Here is a 16,733-nt window from a genome sequence, read left to right as displayed (position 1 = left end):
GTGGCTAAAAACCTTCTCTTGAGAAGAAATTATTTTTGATGAAAATTTAAATACTGTACATTTTGACATTTTGTTTCGGTTCCCTTTATAAGAAAGATGAACACATGTACAACATATTTGTTTTATATTTATAACTAACCAGTGCCGCTCGGAAAAGCTATTATTTCTAAAAAAATAAATAAATAAAATAAAATTAAAAGAAAGAATTCTTCATCGTACTTATTGCATTTTGTTCCAAGTAACACGAGCGCAATCAAAACACTTTCTTAGTCAAATTACCATGATTGGAATATGCAAGCTTATTTTGACGTAAATAAAATGTTTTTTGGACTTCCAAACCACGCCAATCATAAACACTATTACTTTGTGATTGGATGAAGAAAAACTTCCAGCTGCAAGTGTGAAGGCTTTCCGGCTAAAAATAAATTAGCTTTCAGGCTTCAACATACATGATGGCAGAGTTTGTGGCTCAGAGTATGAATTTGAGAAAAGAGCAAATACTTTTCAGGTCAGACAGGAAAATAATTTTATCATAGAAAACATACAACCTACATGAACACGGGAACCTTTCTTTCCCCACTAAACCAAATTTTATTATTTTCATGGCGAACATTTTTGATATTGAGGCCATAGTTTAAAAATGAATCTGTGTTAGGAATTCTATTCAGATTACAAGTAGGACATACTTCACAGAGGTCACACCAAACAAATTCCAACGGATCGTTACAAGAGCACATTATTCCTGGAAAACTCCCGTCTAGTTTTGAACCATGTACAGACACACCAGAAAAGTGTAAAATTGTTGAAGAAGATGCTCAAATTAAGGCTTTTTAAGAGAGCGGAAAGAACATGTACTTGGGGGAAAAAAATAGTGAGGACATACTTAAATCATTTATAGTTCTTCTTCTTCTTCTTGAACAACGGTACTCCTTGAGCATTAATACCAGATTTGTTTTGTAAAATAAAAACAGAGATGCTCTGACACAAAAAAATGGCAGTAAAACTGCATAACTGAATTAGGCAGTTGAGAGAAAAAAACTATTTTTTAGCAAGAGGATTTCACTTTTGTTTCCTAAAACGAGGCTAGATGGTGCATGTTAATAAAATAAAAACAAATAATAAAATGCATGAAATGATCGAATTTTGTGAAAAATGCATCTGTAACACAAAAGACTTGCATAACTAAGAACGTGGCAGATTGGCGCGGTTAACTTTCCTCGAACATTAATCCTAGAGAGCATTTGTTCCTTCATGAAATTGTCAAATCAGAGCTGAGCTGCCTTTAACATTTACTTAACGTTATGAGCTTTGTGATTGCAGTGACACGCGCACACACACGGGGACGCACACACACGACAGAGCACTTTGAGACAAAAGCTAGTCAAAACGTCAAGCATCACTGCATTAAACAACTGGTGACTTGAAAATTTTGTATGCAAAGTTTAACAAAGTCGAACAAAATAGATTTAAAGAAATTAAATTAAATCTGAAACTCACTTCCAGTTGCACTGCAATACATTCGGAGTATATAAACGTCTGTCATGAACTGTTTTCACGCAAGGTCACTCCCACCTATTGGAAAGGCAGCACGATTACAAAAGCTGCAAAACAGCTGCACTATTCCACAGTTTCCAGCAGGTGGCACTATTGCTGCACACAAGCCCGCTCAAAAGTAATGTGACCCAAAGCAGAACTTGATGGAACAAGAGGGATGAAAGCTGATTTTCATATTTGTCTGTTAATTGTAAGCATCAGCAATCCAATTAGAAAGCCTTGGCCTATTCTTGAGATTTTTTTTTAGATATAGATGACTGAATACCTTTCGAAAGGGAAGCTATTTCTAAAAAAAATAAATAAAAAAAATGCAGTAATCCAGTAAGCAAGCAACACGATTTCCAGACCAAACCCTAACAATTGTATCCACTAAAGTTTTTTTTTTTTATTGCCACAATCTCACCTTGTAATACTTATTAGATGAAATGTTGATTAGTCTGCTTTTGAAAGTGATCAATAACAAATATATCAACTTAGGACAGTGTGGCCTCTTTTGTTGAAAAGTAAATCAACTTTTCATATGTGGACTCTCCGCACTAATTTAATAGTGCAAGTCAGCTAAAAGCACACTGAGCTGTTTCAGAACGAGACTCGGCGAGCGTCAGAAATGACTGATTTTGGAGTTTAAACCATTATTTATTGCAGTAGTGTGACGAGGGGCCTGAACAAAGTATTTAAAACACATCGTCATAAAACACAATGCTAGACATGTGTCATATGGAGCCTACAAATAGGATGTGACTTGCTTGTACCGATTTTTCTGTTGGAAAGTGGCAGGGTTGTAAAGATACTTTTTAATCGACAAGCGGCAATTTGTCTTGATCGCTTTCTGTTGTTTAAATTGCATACATGAATATTAACTGGGATGTCGTACAAGTTACCTCAAGCTATGTGGAAATGTGAGTAGGTTGTATATTGAGTTAGCGTTTGTTGTTATCTGTCTCATGGAAACTGGACAAAATGATTGCTTGTTTGCTGGATGCTGTACAATGTTTTATTTGACCTCCTTTGATGATCTTTTAACCCCCTCCCTTGTTCTAAGATTTAGAAACAGTCACCGCCCACACGTCTCAATTAAACAAACCTACACAATTGCAAGTCTGTTTTTAAGCTAAAAGCTTTGAAGGTAAAAGTAAGATGAGGTCACTGGAAGGGTCCTTATATCTGCTTTCCCAATATGGCGCTTCAGTGATGCCCAGCGTGTGCTCTCTGTGCACAATGCATAACAAGGAGATAATGTTCAATCACTGAAGACAAGAGTTTTGAAAGTTGAAGGAGGGATGATGACGATGAGTAGGAAATATTGTTCCGCTTTCAGTGTCGTCCAAACATTTCTTTTATCCTCACATAAGTAACAGTCTTTTATGGAGGTATGAGGATTGGTGGCGTCCACTTCAAAGGCTGTGTGTGTGTGTCTGTGAAGGAGGCTAACGTTACCATATGTGGGATTCACAGTGAGTCATTTTAATGACGCCCACTCCACCGCCTAGTCGTCGGTAATTCATTCCTCCATACAACCTGTGAAGAGGTCAAAGCAAGTTAAAACAAGGGATCAGAGTGGTAGGGGACTCAACATAATATTTTAAAATAATGAGTCATTTTCACATTGTTGAATGGCATTCAACGAGGATACAGAAACAATCTTAAATATACACGACTTAAATATAATTAGGGCAGCAAAAGGAACCTACCTCCATGTGTTGGCATCAGGGTCGTAAACTTCGATAGTTTTCAAATATGTCGTCCCATCAAATCCTCCTACTGCCATCAATTGACCATTGACTACAGCTAAGCCCACCTGAAGACGCAGTGATAATCAAAACCAACACATCAACATTACGTGATCCAAGTGTAACATGCTGATGTGAAACTTTTGGGGGGAGAAAGACTCATTAAATGTTTTTAATGTTTTCCTCCTAATGCATTTCAAAGGAAATCAATCATATGCGGGTTTATACAATTCGCATGCCGGCTGACTACGGTACATACCCCACTTCGTCTGGATGTCATAGCGACGACAGGAGACCACTGGTTGGTCCTGGGATTGTAACGCTCTGCACTGCTCAACTCTGTTGTGTCATCTCGGCCTCCAACAGAATAAATCATGTCTTGGTAGACTGCACAGCCAAGGTGCTTACGCCGCGTACCCATTGGAGATACAGTGTGCCATCGGTTCTCCTGAGGATTGTAACGCTCCACTGAGGAGGAGAACGAGAAAGGAAAACTGTCAGGTGAATATGATTTCCCAATTTGTTTTCCACACTGTACCCTACTCATTTTCCATCGTGTTGACTTATTTTTAAAAAAAATTGTCTCTTTCTGCATTATGTTCCCTCCCTATTTCTATACATACCTTGAAATGTACTGTATCTTACTGTAGATACATTTTCAAAAATTCCACAATTGGAAAAGTTAATTTAAGTTAATAAATACAGTTTATTTAATACCTGTATTTAATGGGGATGTCCCATCAGAGCCTCCTACAGCATACAGAAAACCTCCGAGCACAGCCACGGCGACACCCAGTCGCCTGGTGCTCATGGAGGCCACACGAGTCCATTTGTTCTCTTTTGGATCATACCTGCACAGCAAGCGCGTTGAAAGCAACTCATGTATTTTCATAAGCATTTTCATGGGCAATAACTTAAGGTTTCAACTAGTACCTTTCAACAATGTTGAGACAGGAAACCCCATCCTGTCCTCCTACCGCATATAAAAAACCACCAAGAACAGCTACGCCTACACTGGTTCGACAGGTGCTAGTTGGGGCCACATCACTGCTCCATTGGTTGGTCTTTGGATCATATCTGGAACGACCAAAGGAGAAATAGAAAAAATGTCACACAGAAAACTTTTGCCTAGAAGCATGGGCAGACAAAGAAATTACCAATTTTTTTAAAATATTTTCTTCTCGCCTCTTGTTCAATTCTTTAATCTGACCTACTTTTTGCTGAAGTAATTTTTGTCCCCAAAATGATTCATTCAAATATTATCTTTTTTTTTTTTTTAGCAAGGCAAGTGCTTCTGGCATGCACAGCATGTAAAACCATCAGACAATGTGCCTGCAAGAGGTGGAGGTCACTAAACTAGCTGCAAAGAGCTCAACAAAACTATCATGGCTTCAGTTTGAAATAGTGTGGCTCAGGAAAGTCATATTACAACAAACACAGAAGAGGACGAGACCAAAGCAGAATCCAATTTTTAACGGCAGCTACTCTGGTAAATTTTGGGATATACAGCTCTGAAGAGACAATGAAAAGCAGGATTCTTTTCCACACCTCTCTACTGAGTTGAGATAGGAGGAGCCGTCATGTCCTCCTACAGCATACAACAAGTCATCCAGGACACTGACACCCACTCCACAACGCCGTTTACTCATTGATGCCACCATCCGCCACTCATTGGTCTGAGGATCGTAACGTTCCACACTGGATATGGCGTCCCCGCTGCACCAACCACCAACTATAAGAAAATGAAAGATTTCGACTAATCTTCTGGAACAGGGAGCATTGAAGGGGAGTTGAACCTTTGGAGAGCTCAGAATGTCAAGAAAGTTTGAGGCTCATGCCGCCACCCTTTTGGATTGTTTTGTTTTTTCCTTAAAAAAAAAAAAAAAAGCTTGGTTTTCATAATATTGTTATTTAATCATTTTTGAAATGTTGAGCATTAGTTTTAAGATACCATGTAATTTTGTTAATATTACCTAGCCCCATAAAATGTCTTGATTGTAATACTAAATAAATACTAAATAAAACAAACCTGCAAAAAGGACTTCACCACACCGTATGGGTTTCCTTGGCCGGGTTCTTGGGCCTTGCATCAGTGGCCTTTCTTGTGGCAGCAACAGGTAGTTCTTAGCTTCATCAACCAGGTCTCTAAGAGCCACAGAAGAGAGTTATATAGCACACATCCTACTAACCAAATTGATACAGTGACATATAAACAAAAAAAAGAAAGAAAGGCCTAAGGGCAAAAGTTGCATGAAATATTTGATCTATCATTCAGATTACCTGCACTCTTCATCACTCTTGATAAGAGGGTCTGAGCCCACAGTGCCCACCAGAAATTTGGGGCTAAGGAGCGGTAGTCTGACATGTTGTAGAACCTAAAACCAAAAGAAAATCATTGGGTGTCCATTTTTCCAACTACACCGGTAAAAAAAAAAATTGCTTTAGTGCTTTTTCAACAAGAAATATACCTGGGGTAGTTGTGGTCTGCGTTCCTGAATGCTGTATTTCACCCAGGCCATCACAGCATTAAAAACTTGCTCCTCACTTCGCACATTAAGTTCATCGCTGGAAATTATATCAATCAACTGGTTGGCGGGTAGTAACATGAACTCCTCACTTTCCATAACCTAACGAGACAATGAAAAATAAATGTTTCATTATCACTTTGGGAACATTTCATTTAGTTTGGATGATTTAAAATATTCATAGTAAGCACATCAGACAGTCGCCTATCCCTAAAACGTATCAGGCTAAAAACATTTTCACCTCTTGAAAATTATGTTGCGTGAATTTGTCTGCAATGCGAAGCAGTTCCCGACAGGAGTGAGTGTCTGCAAATGCCCTGATACCCAGGCAGTTGGAAGGATCCAGCTGCCTCTTGAGGAACTCGCAGCAAGCCTCCTGGATCTCAGCAAGCTGGAGCAGACAGGCTGCTGGAAGCAGGGTCTGAACATTCCCTTCCTCTACAGTCACCTACAGATGGAAGGAGAACATCGAATTGACCTGGTGGATTTTGGGGCCACTGATTTACAGAAGTAAACTGAAAGCAATTTATACACTAATAACACAAAAACGCGTCCTGCATACAAACATTATTACCTGCGAAGTATAGGCAAAGTCGATCAACAGTTCCATTGCTCTCTCATCAATATCTCGAATAACAACTTCAGTCTGTCTACTTTCAGCAAGCTCCCCAGTAAACATTGCCCTGAAGAGAACAGGACAAAACATTCTATACGTGGCAAGAAATCGACCATTATAATAAATATTGGTAAAGTTCATCAAACTTAAGTCGCCATCCAACTTGCTCTATTACCTGAAGTAGGGACTGCAAGCAGAAAGGATGACACGATGGGCATAAATTTTCTTGGCACCCACCACAAGTACCACATCACAGAGCTCACGGTGCTTTCTCAGCAGGTTTATCACTTCTAGGGTTTGCCGTGGGTGTTTGTCCGAGACGTACGGCATGCGCGCAGGCTGGGGGACCCCTTCAGGAAGCTTGTTAGGGTCCCCCAAGGTACAGCGGCTGGTGATGTCCATTCCAGTGGCGTCTTGACGTGCGCTGGTGGCCCTGGAGATGAACCACACAGTCAAATGAGCGAATATATGCTTTGTAAAAACTTGTTAGTATGGACCAATCCAGTCACCGAACCATATTCAATTCATGGTTATGCCTTTTCCGTACTGCTAACTTGAGGAATCCCAAATTCACATTATTTTCAGACATACCTGCGCATCAGCTTTGGGTCCATGCAAGGTAGAACAGTGTTTTGTACCACACCTTAAAAGCCTGCAAACATAATGAAACTATATCAGAATATAGAATTTTGTGCACCACCCACCCCCACCTCTTAACCGAACAAGTTCAGGTCATCTGAAGTTCTGCTTCTGCTTTTCTGCTAATGCTGTAAATCAGCCTCATCACTACATGTAAACAGCCTGGCTGTTTTAAAACTGGGTCAGGGATGAATCATTTCTCCTATGGCTATTATAATGTTTCATCTCTCAACACTGTATGTTTTTACCTTTGCTAAATTACTATTTTGCTTTTCTTAGACCTCCTTTGTTTACCTTATTACTGTACATCTGAGAATAAAGTCTCGCGCCGGTTACAACAAATAACTTGAATGGTTAATGGACGTAACGTCAGGCATCTGTCACAGAATGTAGTGGCTCGTTCGCTTATACGTTTTATAGATTACGTATTACAAATAACGTGGAAGTCATGTCGTTTCATGTTAACTATTTGTACTTTCAGCAAATAGACACATCCCATAAAGAGCTCAGCCAGAAAAGTAGCAAAGATATTTGATTTCGACAATATGGACCAGACAAATTCCTATAGAATGCATTGCAATACTGTTAATGTTAAATCAAACATTGAATTTAAACGTTAGACTGCTCTTTAAACAAACAGTAAACTAACTTGTTTGCTTTTATCGGTAGCTGAGTGTCACAATCAATTTCCCATGACGAGTATTTTAAGTAATACAGAGGAAAAATAACAATGGTAATTTTGTGTAAGGGTAATTTCATGTATTTACAAGAGTACCTTTTTGTAATACGTGAGAATCTATAGCTTTTGCCTCAAACTGGTATCAACAGAATGCCATGCTAACATTAACTCCACATTATCAGCAAACACGCCACATCCAGAGCTGTTATAAAAAATTCCGAATGTCAAAACGATAGAAAGTGTATTGATTTTGAAGTACAGTTACCTTATATTTACATGCCAAAATCAGACGCAGAAAAACACAAGGATTTCGGGTCGCTAATGTTTACAAGTTTGATGGTTGGATACGCAGCTTTTCTTCATCGACGATGTGCGCATGTCAAAGTATCAAGTATCGCTTCCGGACAAGGCGCTTTCAAAATAAAGGAACATAATTACGTCATCGAGTTAAACGCGCAAGATCAGCGGTTCCTAAGGGCCGAATTTTTTTTGTCTTACCATGAGTGACGTACTCATTCATACGTGCTGATGATTCTACAATAGAACGTAACGCAATTGATGATTAAACAAAACTTATTTTGTCTCCTTAATTTTAACATTTAATTTTTGGCCATTCTTAATGAACGCAAATGAAGCAAAACTAAATATGTCGACTTAAAATAGTATAAATATAATATGAATCAAAATTCAATTGAAATTGTTGCTCTTGTTCCAAATAACTATTGCATACAGTGCAACAGTTCATTCTATCTTGGACTAGTTCATTATTGTACAGTAGTCAGAATCACTCTTGTATCATAAAGTTTCCACTAGATCAAGAATTGTACAGAGACTGTTTATACAGTACACAGTAAATGCAGATTTTGTATATAGTTGTGAAAAATCCCCAAACTGATAAGAATCGTATGATAATTGGGACAGTTCGGTAAGCTACCAACTTTCAGCTTTCATATCAGCATCCATTTTCTATTTAAATATTGTTATGCAAGCGTGTAATTCCTGCATTCACATTTGACAAATGACCATGTTTGCTGTGTTTTATTTTGTGGTAAGGCATCCTTGTGATAATACATAAGAATTACCAAGTACAGAATATGAAGAATTGAGCATAACAATCAGTCAATTGTAGTGCGCCAAATGATCATTACACATTATATATAACAATCGAAAAGAAAATGGAGGTGCAAGAATGTAAGTACTGGTTCGAGTAATTTTCAGTTCAACTAGTGGCTGTGAATTTTGTAACAGTAGACAGACATTTTATATCCTATGAGTGTAGACTGAAGTTTTATTTTTAATCAAACAATTTACTTCAACTGTCTTGGTGCTTTCAACATACTATGCAGATAAATTGAAGTAGCATACTTTTTAAACATAAAACTCCACTCAAATTCCTCTCCCTTCCCTGTGTATCTGAAGTGCATGGGAACACATTCGAGTGCGTAAACTTTACAGTAATAACTTGTGAAATTGGCTGGCTTCCAGTCCAGGGTGTTTCCCCGCCACTCGCTGGCACAGGCTCGCTCGCCACCCAAATAAGGATAAGCGGTGAAGAAAACATAGATGGACAATTTGTGAGTGGTGACCTTGACCTCTCCCAGTGGTAGGCAGCATCTTAAGTGTGTCTGACGGGCAGCTGTGTTTGTGGATGGGGTATGAGCGGCTGAAGTAGAAGTGTGTCCTGCGTTTGTACTGAAAATATAAATAATGCATAAGGTAAAAAGTCAGAATTTAAACAAATACAATTTGCAAGCATTTCTCAGAAATTTGCCAACAATGTATACGTACAACTTTAATTTGGGAAAGGTCTAACACTTTTATACAATGATGTAGGTTCGAGATTTTTCTGTTTGGGAATTTTGGTTGAGGCGAGTGTGAAGAGAGGATTTCTTACCATCCACATAGGTCATTGTGGTCAGAAGAGGCACATCTTGTGGAATATAAGTTGTGTACTGCAAGTCATCCAACAGTGGTGTCAGATGACTAGTAGGGAGTGAAAGCATTGTTTTGGGGGCAGAATTTGAGGTTGTGTGTTTCTTTTGACGGGCTCTGCAGTTCTGGAACCAGACCTGCAGTTGAGAAAAATTAGGGTAAGCTGCAATGTCAATCAATGTTATGCAGCATAAGATCTGTGTTTAAATTACAGTACCACAAGGGACTTTTCAATAGGGCTGAAACAGTGAGTCAATAAAAATCCATAATTGAGAATGCCAAAAAAAAAAAAAAATCATTACCGATTCATTTGTAAAATATACATGGACATAAACAAAAAAACAAATAAATCAGAATTCATAACTTCGAGATCTGTTATGTTGATGCAGTTATTTTTGTGCACTATGAATTTGAAATAATGCCCATTTTTAGTTAAGGAAATAGAAATTCAGACAACAGTTATCCATCGATGAAGCAATAATTTAAATTATTTTGTGTTAGCCCACCTGAATAACTCTGCGGCTTAGACCAGTCCTCTCTGACAGTATCTGGAGAGTCTGAGCATCTGGGTTGTTGTCTTGAGCAAACTGAGTTTGCATTACCTGAAGATAGAGTTGAGGGCATGAGGCTCACATGACCAGTGCTCAGAACAACCATGGGTCCTTTATACCTATAACTTCAGTGAATGTAAAGTATGTGGAGTATGAACAAAACATAACTCCAAAGTCTACGTTTTGAGGTGGGCTTGACAACAATTCAGTACCTGCAACTGGTCAACAGTAAAACTGGTCCTAGCCCTCTTAGCAGGTCTGGGCATGGTGCTGGTGCAATCTTTCACTGCCTGGTCTGTATCTACTTAGGATTGGTCATCAGAGACAACACACAGTGTATGTTATTTATTTATTTTTTTAAATCTTACCTTTATGCTGTGTTTTTGTCCACCTGCCATTTAATGTCTCAATCACATTTGGTCATTACTGTATTCCTTTTTGCTTACCATTTTCTTTAGAACGTTTGGTATGCTCCATCATAACATCATAGTGGGGCCGGCAGTAGACTTTGTTTTCTAATAGCCCACATTCCTCTCCAGTCGACAGCTGACGCTTACAGGTGGCACAGGCGAAACAAGCCAGGTGGAAGGTGTTACCTCTTGCCTGTCGCACCCAGTCACTGGTATGGATGTTCCGACCACAACGTGCACAACGGGTCCCATATTTCCTGATAAAGAACAAAAAATAATGATGAACTGAAAACAATATCAATAAAATGTGTTCTTTTTTTTCTTAAGCCACTATAAAAAAGAGAAATTGATTCCCCACAGCATCACCAAAACATTTTGTGTTACCTGAAGTAGTCTAGTTTGCAGTAAACGTGTGTCCCCTTGATAAAGCAGCTCACATGTCTCCCTAAGGATGTCTTGCACACACAGCATGACAAGCAGCCGACATGCCAACATAAATTGTTCACCTGAAAGGAGAATCAGCTTAAATTTTTTTTTTTTTTTTTTTATTGTTGCCAAAGATTGTTTATTGCATACTGGACAACTATAGTGGCATGTTTGAATGACAGAGTTCAGACCTAATTATGAGGTTACCTACCCCTGGCTCTATGTTTGCAGAAAGCCATGTTAAAATAGCAATATGAGAATTCCCATGAATTACTGGGAGTTTTTATCTCACTTTTATTTGAGCAGTCTTAAAAGTCTGGCGGAGTTGACTCTTTTCTGTACTTATAGTCTCTTTGATACAGTTTAACAAGGCCATACCTTGAGGAGATACCTGTCCACTATCTCCTGGCAGCAAGCTGAACAGAAGATTTTTTCTTGCTTAGAATTTATTGTGGAAGAGGAGGAGGACAAAGTGCAGGGAGAAAAGCAGTCCTCAAAAAGGTCCTCGGAGCCAGAGGAACCCTGTTAGAAAACGCAGTTGCTTATGTAATAGATAATTGCTTACAAATGACATTACCATTAAGAAATAAAAAGTTCACAATTGAAGTTTTGCATTCAGGTCGTCGAAGTATACAAATTTAACAGAAAAAAAAAGGTTCAAATCAATTCAATACCCGTTGTTTTGCTAGCACGGCAATTGTTGACATATTTATACTGTTTTTGTCACGGGCGGCAACTCTTTGATGTGCGCGCTCAGTCAGTCGGCGTTGTTTTAAATTGTTTTACCACATAAATCCCCGAGCATTTAGGTAACATAACCCAGACAACATTCAAATAATTTAAGAAAAAAAGAACTTACTATGTCAAGAAAATAATTTCCAAATTGGACTAAAGCGTCCGGAGGAGTCAATTGTGTGTCCGACATGCCTCTGCTTCTAATACTGACAGATACTCCCTTAAGACCAAAACAGGAAGCAAGGTTTATATTCCCATGACCACCAATTTATTTTATTAGAATTTACAAAAAAAACTTTAATCTTCAACATTATTCTAGTCTTCATTTGACAGGTTTAGTCATGATAGGGGTCTAGTTATACATTAAACACGGAACAAAAGTTTTTAGGGTCTATTCCGGAGTCACATCCGAAATACGGGCCTGCCGACGCGTGCACAGCTGGACAAGGTGTGTGCGTGTAATTTGCCTCACAGGTGAAGGTAGTTGATAAAGCGGATGCGCACATAACCGTGCATAGTTTGCAGAGACGCGCAGGTAATGTCCCACACCAGAATATCAAAAACATAGAAAAAAACAAACTACTCCCATATTTCGACGTGTTGTTTGTTGTGCACGAATTTGTATGAATGACAATGTAAAAAATGACACTGCCCTAAAAAGAAAACATATTTATACTCAAATGTAAACCGTATCTTTATACTGAAACGAAAAAAAAAAAAAGCATTGGAAAAACTCGTGCGTCAATTTTTAGGTTTTTGAAATTCTGTCTTTTTTTAAAAAAAAGAAACTCCGTTTCAAGTTCTTCATCGCACTTGTCCGGCTCTACGAATTGGGAAATTAATAATGAATAATTCAACTTACCACGCTATTGGAAACAGACTGGAACATTTCCAACCCCAAATCATCAAACTTAATAAACTTGTCCGTTTCACCACGTTCGTATTTGTTGGGAACCCACTTCTTTCGGCAAAGCTTGTTTTAATTTGCCTCTGTCCCTTAAATTTCACAAGTTTAAAAAAAAAAAACGTACCTCCCACTCAGACGCCTAGAGGCCCGCCTGCAGCAGCATCAGGAACCACAAATTGGTCTGACATTTGACGAACAGAAAGAGGCCTACATGCAGGATATTTGGTCTCAAATGTAGGTGTCAAATATTATTTTCTCTTTCAAGTATTGTATGTGTCACAAAAGTTCTAAACTCTTTAAATGTTCTGCAGATAGCGTGCCATGCATCCTCTATTTTTATTTATTTTAGCCCAAGGTCAGTCATAATTCCCCCTAGGATATAATTGCTTGATAACTTGGATTATAGGCGACATATCTCAATATTGTAAATAAATAGATGTTTTTAAAAAAAAAAAAAACACTGCTTTTTGTCTAAATACATTTTGGTTTTGCATATGTTTTGGTAAACAAAATCAAACACAAAATGTTTGGGAATGTAAATCAAGGTAGACATTTTTATTTTAAGAATGTTTGCATTTTTACTAGATACATTTGAAGACATCCAAGTTGTTTGGTAATACTTTTTGTATTGAGTAAAACGGATATGCGATGAGTTTTTTTTACCATTTAAATTACAATACACAAATTTGCATCATGAAACAATAGGCCAGAGATGCGTCAAATGAAGTGCAAACTTTTATCTTATCTTAAAGCTCTAAACGGGAATCAGAAATGATATTGTTTAAAATATTTTTGACATGACCTTTCCATTTTATTGGTACGCCCTCTCACTGTAAATTTAAGGATTTACCAAAACACTTTCATATAGCATCTGCTCTTTATAATGAACAGTGGAAAAGATTACCTGACCATTAGCTCCCTGTTTGTACGAACAATGGTATATTATTAAAGTACTTGTCACACAATTTTTAGATGAACAAATCTGCCCATGGCCAGACTTGCAAAATGAAAGAAAAAAAAAAGATGCTAAGCTTTTTTTTCCCCAGTCTCATTTGCTCAGTGTGTCTGAGAGCTCTGAACAACCAGCACCTGCTTCTATAATTGACAGCAGATGGAGCCTTAAAGGCCTCCTCATGAAGAGTGTGGACCCTATGTGTTTTTTTTTTTTAATCCATCCAAGTATCCATCTCAATCAAAATATAGATAAATAATAGCTAAATGTATACTGTAACGTATTACGAAGCAGGGTGACTTCGTTATATACGTACGATATATGATGACCGTTGTTAATACGTATACCTCAAGTTCAGGAATCCTTTATTCAAATCTCGGCTAAGCCCCTTCTTGGTTTTCCATCTAAAATAACATATATTAGGTCATTTGAAGACCCTAAATTATGCCTATGTGTGAATGTGAGTGTGACTGGTTGTTTGTGCCCAGTGATTGACTGACAGCCAATTTAGGATGCACCGTACCTCTCTTCTAAAGTCATTTGGGTTACAGGCTCACAAGGACAAGTGGTATTAAAAAGGGAAGGCCAGTTCCATCCCCAGTGAATGGATTAATCATGATGTTGAGGGTTATGTCACCCACTGGGTTTGGCTTCCCCTCTCCAACCAAAAACAACCAGGGTCTCACGAACATCGAGTTGTTTTGGTTTACAGCAGCAGGTTTTTTTTTGTGACTTGGTCATGTCATGTTGTGATTGTTTGTAACGGTAGTTATGGAAGTGTAAAAGTGTCCCATCATTTATTAACCTCTTTATCCAAGTTAGAATAATACATTATATCTACAGCACTATATCGTGCTATCACTGTCAGCAATATTTTCAGCCCCCATTCGACCCCTTAGTATTTTTTTTTTATATAAGTTTCAAAACATTAGAACCTTCCTTCATCAGTAGTCAAAACAGGGGGAAAAAATAGAGAAACCTTGAGAAGGGACCATAGATGAGAGGATCCCCCTTCCAGGTTGACCAGGCTGCAATGGATGCAGAGAGGGTTTATCCAATTATATGATAAGGACGTCTATACATGAATTTCAAAGGCAATGCAGCAATATTTTGGGGATGTTTTCATTTTCTTTTTTCCTCTTATGTCTGGACTTTCCTTCCTCCCTGTATTTGTTCTTGTTACTTTTGTTCTCTTTTCAAACACATTTACTTACCTCACTTCAATTCTTTTCACCCACACAGCCGTCGTCCTTCTATCGCTCCTCCATCTTGCTCCCACTTCTCCTTGACATGTCTTTAAGTTTCCTGCCCTTTGTGAAACCCACTTCACAGTCACATCTTGTTTTCCTCCTTCTATCCTGTTTTAATTGAGTTCCCGCCCCCTGATATAGCAGAGTCACGCTATTGGAGGAAACGGGTGAACAGTGGCTGCAGAGTGACAGGTTATTTTGGGCATCGTGCGGTGATAAACATAGAGGGGTAATGGAGGTAAATGTCGGTTCCGCTGGATGGGTGTTATTCAAACAATAGGCCAGTAGGTTCTAGCATCACAAGAACACATTTAAGTCTACTCATACTGCTATCCCAGCTGGTTTTGGGCGAGAGGCAGAGTACACCCTGAACAGGTCACAGGACATAAATAGACAAGCATTCACACCTACCATTAAGAATCTTCAATTAATCTACCATCCATGTTTTTGAAATGTGGGAGGAAATTGCGAAACCCGGTGAAAGCCTATACAGGTATGGGGAGAACATGCAAACTCCACACAGGAAGGCCAGAGCCGGGATTTAAAACCAGTCGACTACTGTGCTGTCCTTCCACAGAAAGATCACAGTGAATGTATCATATCATGATAATCACGGATCATGTCTTATCATATCAAGATTATCATAACCAGCACACACACACAGTTTGCTGCAGGCCAAATTATGACACATGCTTTTATTGATTAACTATGATCAAAATGATTAATTACATTCATTAGAAATGTACAAAATCAAACCATGTTATTCCTGAAATTTAATGACCATTAAAACTGTTTTTATAATACATAAAAACAGAACATAGTTAGTTAAAATGAATGTGTCATATAGGCAGTACATCGGTAAAGACTAAACCCATTAAATTGTTGCCTGTCTGGTTTCTGTGTACGTCTTTGAAGGAATTGGTAAATTGGCTCTGTATGTTAAGGGTGCAGTGATGCCACTCAGATAAGCACAGATCCACTTATGCATGGCCTGGCCCTATTAGCAGGAAGTTTTACATTTATCCAGTGGCTGTATGTGTTAAGGCATGTGCCTTATCAGAGCTGGGCTGTGTGTCCTTTGGCTCACTGCTTGCCGCAGTTAATCTAAAGAGATGAAAGCAATGTTTTACCCATTGCCTTAGTCATACAAACATACTTTGCGGCAGGACACCAGAATGAATGGAGTCATGAAAGATCGAGCGTAGGAGTGGAAAGCATCTACAATTTCCTCAAACCTGTGTTCAAGGCAATGTCTGAACCTATATTGCTCACAAAAAGAGATTTAAATTTCATTTTTGCAAATGTTATTTGGTTATTATATATGACTTGCTATTATAATTTTGCATTTACTTTTACATGCTTGTATTTATGATTTGCAGTACTACAGTATAGGAACATTCTTCACCGTCATTAGATTAATAGTTTTATCAATTTGGGACTTACTCCAAGGCCTTTTAAAAACAAAGGAGGATAACATTTTTGTAAAGCATGCCATAGTGGCTCCATCCAACCCATTTCTAAACCACTTAGCCTGTTCATCGTCACGGTAACCTGGACCCTCTCCCAACTGATTTGGGGCAAACGGCCAACTACATCCGCGACTACTTGCAGAGACAATCAAGTATTTTCACACTCACATTCATACCGCCTTGAGTGGGAACTGAATCCCCACTACTTGCACTGTAGATAGGGAAAGAAACAATACACTATCAGTTACTCAGTGACAATGAAAATAAACATTTGCTAAGTGCCTTTATCCAGAGCCGCACTAACTTAATGGTTTCTTTCAAGGCCCATGCACCAACTGGGTTTAATGTTTTCTAGTGA

At 38.4% G+C, this 16,733-nt stretch overlaps 3 protein-coding genes and 1 long non-coding RNA gene across 6 annotated transcripts in view; 2 read left to right on the top strand and 2 right to left on the bottom strand.

Moving 5' to 3' along the window:
* Positions 1 to 5,326, top strand: part of LOC147046385 (uncharacterized) — a 36,265-nt gene extending 30,939 nt beyond the window's left edge. Inside the window, exons 2-3 of the long non-coding RNA XR_015068208.1 lie at positions 3,651 to 3,785; positions 4,565 to 5,326. This is a non-coding gene — a long non-coding RNA (uncharacterized LOC147046385). The remainder of the gene's footprint in view (positions 1 to 3,650; positions 3,786 to 4,564) is intronic.
* On the bottom strand, positions 568 to 8,139 carry klhl20 (kelch-like family member 20). Its single transcript, XM_085930146.1, has 14 exons — positions 8,009 to 8,139; positions 7,017 to 7,077; positions 6,601 to 6,858; positions 6,384 to 6,492; positions 6,051 to 6,257; positions 5,753 to 5,911; positions 5,565 to 5,659; positions 5,314 to 5,429; positions 4,833 to 5,016; positions 4,218 to 4,361; positions 4,002 to 4,135; positions 3,544 to 3,752; positions 3,246 to 3,352; positions 568 to 3,072 (listed from the first exon to the last, which is right to left on the bottom strand). Exons 2-14 carry the CDS (start codon positions 7,037 to 7,039, stop codon positions 2,988 to 2,990), a joined length of 1,830 nt encoding a protein of 609 aa, XP_085786272.1. The 5' UTR covers positions 7,040 to 7,077; positions 8,009 to 8,139; the 3' UTR covers positions 568 to 2,987.
* A 627-nt stretch (positions 8,140 to 8,766) lies between these two features.
* On the bottom strand, positions 8,767 to 12,816 carry LOC147046383 (LIM/homeobox protein Lhx8-like). 3 transcript variants are annotated; one of them, XM_085930355.1, is made up of 8 exons: positions 12,660 to 12,816; positions 11,441 to 11,584; positions 11,021 to 11,142; positions 10,673 to 10,893; positions 10,439 to 10,530; positions 10,182 to 10,277; positions 9,638 to 9,812; positions 8,767 to 9,435 (listed from the first exon to the last, which is right to left on the bottom strand). In XM_085930355.1, the coding sequence occupies exons 1-8, from the start codon at positions 12,684 to 12,686 to the stop codon at positions 9,359 to 9,361; spliced, it is 954 nt and encodes a 317-aa protein (XP_085786481.1). In that variant the 5' UTR covers positions 12,687 to 12,816; the 3' UTR covers positions 8,767 to 9,358. The 3 variants fall into 3 exon arrangements, with proteins under 3 accessions (XP_085786481.1, XP_085786479.1, XP_085786480.1); XM_085930353.1 differs by lacking the exon at positions 12,660 to 12,816 and adding an exon at positions 11,922 to 12,243; XM_085930354.1 differs by lacking the exon at positions 12,660 to 12,816 and adding an exon at positions 11,922 to 12,243 and having other exon boundaries at positions 10,439 to 10,527.
* Positions 12,817 to 12,842: 26 nt separating this feature from the next.
* LOC147046381 (uncharacterized) overlaps positions 12,843 to 16,733 on the top strand; it is a 43,425-nt gene continuing 39,534 nt past the window's right edge. The window contains exon 1 of the mRNA XM_085930356.1: positions 12,843 to 12,938. The gene's annotated coding sequence lies outside the window, so the exon portion shown is untranslated. The remainder of the gene's footprint in view (positions 12,939 to 16,733) is intronic.

The sequence above is a fragment of the Syngnathus leptorhynchus genome, chromosome 14 (genome assembly GCF_054491065.1).
Source record: "Syngnathus leptorhynchus isolate UIUO chromosome 14, UIUO_Slep, whole genome shotgun sequence".
NCBI classification, from domain to species: Eukaryota; Metazoa; Chordata; class Actinopteri; order Syngnathiformes; family Syngnathidae; genus Syngnathus; species Syngnathus leptorhynchus.
Note: the sequence above shows the minus strand (reverse complement) of the source record. Positions and strands in the feature narration are given on the sequence as shown.